Source organism: Oratosquilla oratoria, chromosome 27 (assembly GCF_046742065.1).
Source record: "Oratosquilla oratoria isolate Oo_2021 chromosome 27, ASM4674206v1, whole genome shotgun sequence".
NCBI lineage: Eukaryota > Metazoa > Arthropoda > Malacostraca > Stomatopoda > Squillidae > Oratosquilla > Oratosquilla oratoria.
In genome coordinates, this window is record NC_134803.1 from 51113930 (window position 1) to 51119702 (window position 5773).

A 5773-nucleotide genomic window follows, 5' to 3' on the forward strand; every position below is an offset into this window, starting at 1 on the left:
GAGTAAAGGATATTGGAAGGCATCCTATAGCCAGTGAGTCTCATAGACAATCTTGAGACTATAATCCTTAAACTTTAGAACATTTGTCTCATTGCATTCAGCACTGAAAGGCACTCTCCTCTAGTGGTCCCTTGACGGGTCCAAGTGGCACTTTGGCACTTAAGGCGGTGCTAATTCAGGAATTTAAAACCTTTCGGTATAACTAATAGTTATGTGAAACATTTTGGTTTTAATGTACATACATACATATACCAAGGGCTTTTCCCCTATACAAGGTAGGTCGCCAAAGTCAAAAGGCATAATTCCACTCCCACCTTTTTCGTCCCTATCCATTTCACTCCCATTTACCACACCCTCCTCCCTCTCAGGTGTGCATCAACTTCCCTGGTGGGTGATAAACCCAGGCAACACCGCCATGAAGGTGTGCAGCAGTAGCAGCAGATCTTCCACCAGAAGTAAAGTTTGGAGGAAGTCCTATCCCCTAGCATACAACTAGGTGATTAATATTACTATCATAAAAAAAACAGGAATTATATCAAAATACACTACTACTGTATAACATTTTTATTATAAGTACATTTATACATATATACATACCAAAAGACCTTTTCATCCTTGTATGGGGAGGTGGCTGAGTCAGAGCATACATGTGTCCTGTGCCCATCCAAAACCCATTTATCACCTCCATGTCATGAAACAGTGGGGGTAAACCAGCTACTGCTATTGGGCCTTCTGTAGAGGCACTATATCTCACTGCATTACCTTTGAAACAGTAGTAGAAAAACAAGCACAATATTTCATACAATTCCTTCCCATTATGGTCCTTTAATGACATACCATAGTAACAACTTATTAACTATTTTGTATCTATTAACAGATCAATAATAATTTAACTCATTTCTTAACATTCTCCAAAGCATCATTTATATCTAGGAACATAGGGACCAATGATGGAAGCTCGCACAAGGTGAGTCTCCATCACAGACATCAGAATCATCTCCCATGGCTTGTCTTCAAACCCTATCAATATATACATATGTAAATGTGTAGGGGCTGGTGCTTGGTCCCTAGAACATGGCCAAAGTTTATATAAGAACCAACTGTCCTCTCAGGGATACAGGTTTCCAATGAGTGAAACTCCAGGCAAAATTAATGTTGTAATGCACATTACAATTAAGAGTCACAGTTGTCAATAACACCTTTCCAATAGCTTAGTCCAGCTCTGATGAAGTGCCTTTTCATTTGGAGCTGCAAGATCAGTAAGATACAAACTCTTCCTTTACTTCTATAACATTTCGATCACATTCTATTTTGACCACAACATCTGTAACTGCCTTTACCAATGTGCTTGTTAAATCACTTGAAGTTCCATTTGTGCTGTCTATCTCCTTCATCACCTCTTGTTTGACAGTTGTCAGTTCAGTACCAATATGATTTGAGGAATCTGTAGGACACGAGGATAAAGATTCATGTTCAGCGTTTTGATGGGGTTTCTCCTCTGTGTTAGTCTGTATATGTTTATTCAAGTCACTTGTTGAAGAATTTAAATCCTTACAATGAATACATATGCGAGTAGTTCCCTTGTGAGATTGCATGTGACTTTCCAGAAACTCAGAAATGGGAAGTGAAGCTTCACAAACATCACATTTAAGAAGCTTGTCCTGAGTAGCACATGTATAAGGTTCCTTGCCTTTGTGAGTTTTCATATGCCTTTTCAGACTACTAGCTAAGGTAAAGGAGGCTGTACAAAGAGTACATTTATAAGGCTTTTTCCTTGAGTGTGTTTTCATGTGGTTTCTAAGAGTCGAGGACTGGGAAAATGATTTTTCACAAAGAGTGCAACTGTAAGGCTTCTCCCCTGTGTGAGTTCTCATGTGGTTCTTCTGTTGCCCCGAGTGAGCGAACGTCGCAACGCAAAGAGAACATTTATAAGGTTTTTCACCTGTGTGAGTTTTCATGTGGCTTCTCAGATTGCCGTACTTGCAAAACGAAGCTGTACAATTTGGGCACTCGTAAGGCTTTTCCCCCGTATGTGTTCTTATGTGGTTCTTGAGATCGAAAGAACGCGAAAAGGACGCTGAGCATAGGGTACATTTATGAGGTTTTCCCCCTGAGTGAGTTTTTGTATGCCTTTCCAGATTACCAGAGAAGAAAAAGGAGGCTGAGCAGAGAGTACATGAATACGGCTTTTCCCCTGTGTGTGTTTCCATGTGGTCGGTCAGACTGCAGGAATGGGAGAACGAAGCCACACAAAGAGTGCAACTGTAAGGCTTCTCTCCTGTATGGGTTCTCATGTGTTTGTTCAGTTGTCCCGAAAGGGCGAACGTCGCAACGCAAAGAGAACATTTATGAGGCTTTTCCCCTGTGTGAGTCCTCATGTGGCCTCTCAGATTACCATATATGGAAAACGAAGCCGTGCAAATGGAGCACCTGTACGGCTTTTCCTTTGTGTGTGTTCTCATGTGCTTTTGAAGATCACAAGACTGGGCAAAGGAAGCTGTGCATTGGGTACATTTATGAGGTCTTTCCTCTGAGTGAGTTCTCATATGCCTGTTCAGATGACCAGGCTGGGAAAATGAAGCTACACAAAAAGTACATTTGTGAGGCTTATCGCCTGTGTGTTTTATCATGTGGTTTTCCAGAGCCGTAGCCACAGTGAATGAAGCCGTACAGAGAGTACACTTGTGAGGTTTTTCCGTTGCGTGAGTTCTCATGTGGTTATTGAGAGCAATGGACTGGGAAAAGGAAGTTTTACAAAGAGTGCACTTGTAAGGTTTCTGCCCTGTGTGAGTTTTCATGTGGTTTTTTAAAGAAGAAGAATACAAAAATGAAGCTCCACAGTGAGTGCATTTATGAGACTTCTCTCTTTTGCGAGTCCTCATTTTGTTTTAAGTATCGCAACACTGAGATAATGATGCTTTACGAAACGTGTATTTCTGATGCCCCTTTGTATAAGTTCTCATGTGTGAGTTATCATGCAATCAAACTCCAACTCAGGTAACCTATTAAAAAGAAAATTACAAAAAATATGCATGTATAATGATTTTCCTCATGAAAATTATTATTATTATTTTTTTCAGATTATAAGACTCTAGAAATTGAGATTTATCAAATCATGAATATAGCTTATTTCCTGTGTGAATGCTCACGATGCTTTTCAGACTGCCAGGCCAGTATAATGCTCATTTAGAAAAATTACATTTGTTAGGTTTTTCCTCATGGAAGTCATCTCATATGGTCCACAGACAACCAGACTCTGAAAATAAAGGTGTACAATGAGCATATATGAATATTCATTTTATTTGTCTGTAAAAAGGAACTCTTAAAGTAAAAAACAAAAATTAGAAAATTTAAACAAATTCTTGTAGTTTTTCCTATATCAAGAAGTCATGCTGAAAAAAAGCCTAACATAGAGGAAGCTTTTTACAAATTCTCATTTTCATTTATTTATTATATCAAGGTAATATGGTTATAGAAGAGAACCGAGCATTCACAGATTGGTTACAAAATAGGATGAATCATATGAGAGGTTCATAGAAAAGAGAAGTAAAGCATAAGATAAAGGAGGCAAAGAGGAGAACAGATGTGAAATGGAGTAAGAGTATGACAGAAATCTTTGAAAGTAATAAAAAGATGTTTTGGAAATAAGTTAAGAAAGGAAGAGGAGATGAATCAAGTAGAGAAGAAAAGGTAAAAGGTGCAGATGGAGAGATGATAATGGAAGAAGAAGATGGGCAGAGTATTTTAGGGAGTTGGGAAATGTGAAGGAGGATAGGGAGGGAAAGTTGTTGCAGTGGGAAGTGCTAAGAAAATGACAGTGATGAGTGAGGAAAATGGAGGAGAAATAAGGAAAGATGAGGTGAAGGCAGTTGTTAAGATGATGAGAGCAGGTAAGGCACCTGGGTTGGATGGGTGTCATGCAGAATGTCTAAAAAAAGGAGGTACAGTGATGGTGGACTGACTGGTGAAGTTATTTAATGTTTAAGAGAGGGTAGAGTGCCAGAGGATTGGAGGAGTGCCTGTATAGTTCCACTTTATAAGGGAAAAGGGGACAAGTGTGAGTGTAACTGTTTCATATGGATCAGTTTGTTAAGTGTAGTTGGGAAGGCTTATGGGAGGGTATTTATTGAGAGGATTAGGAGAAACACAGAGGGAGTAATTTGTGAGGAACAGTGTGGGTTTAGAACAGGTAGGGGTTGTGTGGATCAGATTTTTGTAGTAAGCCAAATATGTGAGAAAGCTTTATGAAAAGGTAAATATATATTTTGGGCTTTTATGGATTAGGAAAAGGCTTATGACAAGGTAGATAAGAAGGCACTGTGGGAGGCATTGCAGATATATGGGATAGAAAGAAAGCTTTAAAGAGCAGTCAAGAGTTTTTACGAGAGTAGTAAAGCTTCTGTTAGAATCAGGAATGGAAAGAGTGAATGGTTTGGGGTAAAAGTGGAACTTCTCCGGGGATGTGTTATGTTGCCCTCGCTGTTCAATTTACCAAAACAAAGATGGCATCTAAAGGAGTTGATGCAACTTTATTGGTTTCTACAAAGGCATAATATGGTATTCACAAAGATACACGATGTTTTGTGATGCCATTGTACTCTTCAGGGTTCGATGAGCCCCTGCCGATCACAGATATGTAGTTCTCTGCTTCTGAATGTTGTAAAAAATTCACTGGAATATTCCAGAATCAACTCGGTGGGACAGTCACATAGTGACAGTCACAGTCCTAGATTAACCTTACACCGTCAGCATTACGTATTAAAAGGGATGGGAGATTTGTCGGAAATCATAATATTCTCCACAATATCATAATTTCTTTCTTTTACCTTTGGAAATCCCTTGAAGTCGTAATTATTGTCAATACAACTTATACTGCTTGGGTGTGACGTTTTTTCTTCTATTTTCTGTGTATTTGCTCATTCAACATTGTATGTAAACAAATCTAGCGGACGAGCTTGTTTTTATGATCGATCACGGTTTAAGTTCACTCGTTGTGATCTAATTTTCGTACTTACATCCTGTCTCCTCTCAAGTATTTTGCACAAACCAATTATTTCACCCAGCGAAGATGAAAAATAATCCTGGACAGGCTTCCATTTATAGGTCACGATCTACCTACCACCTCATCCCCCACCCTCCCTTCCTTGCATAATGGTATCATCTATACACAGCCACTCTCCACGCATGCCTATCTCCTGCCTCCTCCCTTCCTTGTTCAACAGACATTCCCCTCTTGCTCAATGGCTCCTTCACTACATCCATACATGTTACCCTTGGCCATCCCCTCAAATTCATTCCCTCTACTGCTGCCTTCCACACCTTTTTTATTAATCTTACTTAATTCATTCTTTCCATGTGTCCAAACCATCCCAGTATTACTTTGACATAATAATTCAGTTACAATGAGGAATTGTAAATAGCTTCCTCCTTATACTTTTTCAGCATGTATTTTAATATAAGAAAAACTATAAGAATGTAAGTTTTCTCATTTTTGTCTTTGACTTTAACCTCTTCAATACGGGTCAAATTCTTGCGCGTAGCGTAGGATGCCTGAGGTACGATAATTGATGCATCACAATATTCACATTATGAAATATAAAGTCACTGCTGTATTACTCATTCTCTTTCAATCAGTTAATTAATCAATTAATCAATCAAATCAGCCATCCTGACTCCACTGCTGAACAAAGGCCTCCTTCATAGCATTCCATAAATCACACGACCGTACCACCCTCTGCCACGTCACTCCTGCAAACTTCTCGATCTCGTCTCT

General features: G+C 39.2%; 1 protein-coding gene across 1 annotated transcript; it reads right to left on the bottom strand.

Moving 5' to 3' along the window:
- Nucleotides 1-586: 586 nt before the first annotated feature.
- Nucleotides 587-4941, bottom strand: LOC143039706 (uncharacterized). The gene is made up of 2 exons (XM_076209944.1): nucleotides 4827-4941; nucleotides 587-3256 (listed from the first exon to the last, which is right to left on the bottom strand). The coding sequence occupies exon 2, from the start codon at nucleotides 2880-2882 to the stop codon at nucleotides 1257-1259; it is 1626 nt and encodes a 541-aa protein (XP_076066059.1). The 5' UTR covers nucleotides 2883-3256; nucleotides 4827-4941; the 3' UTR covers nucleotides 587-1256.
- Nucleotides 4942-5773: the final 832 nt, after the last annotated feature.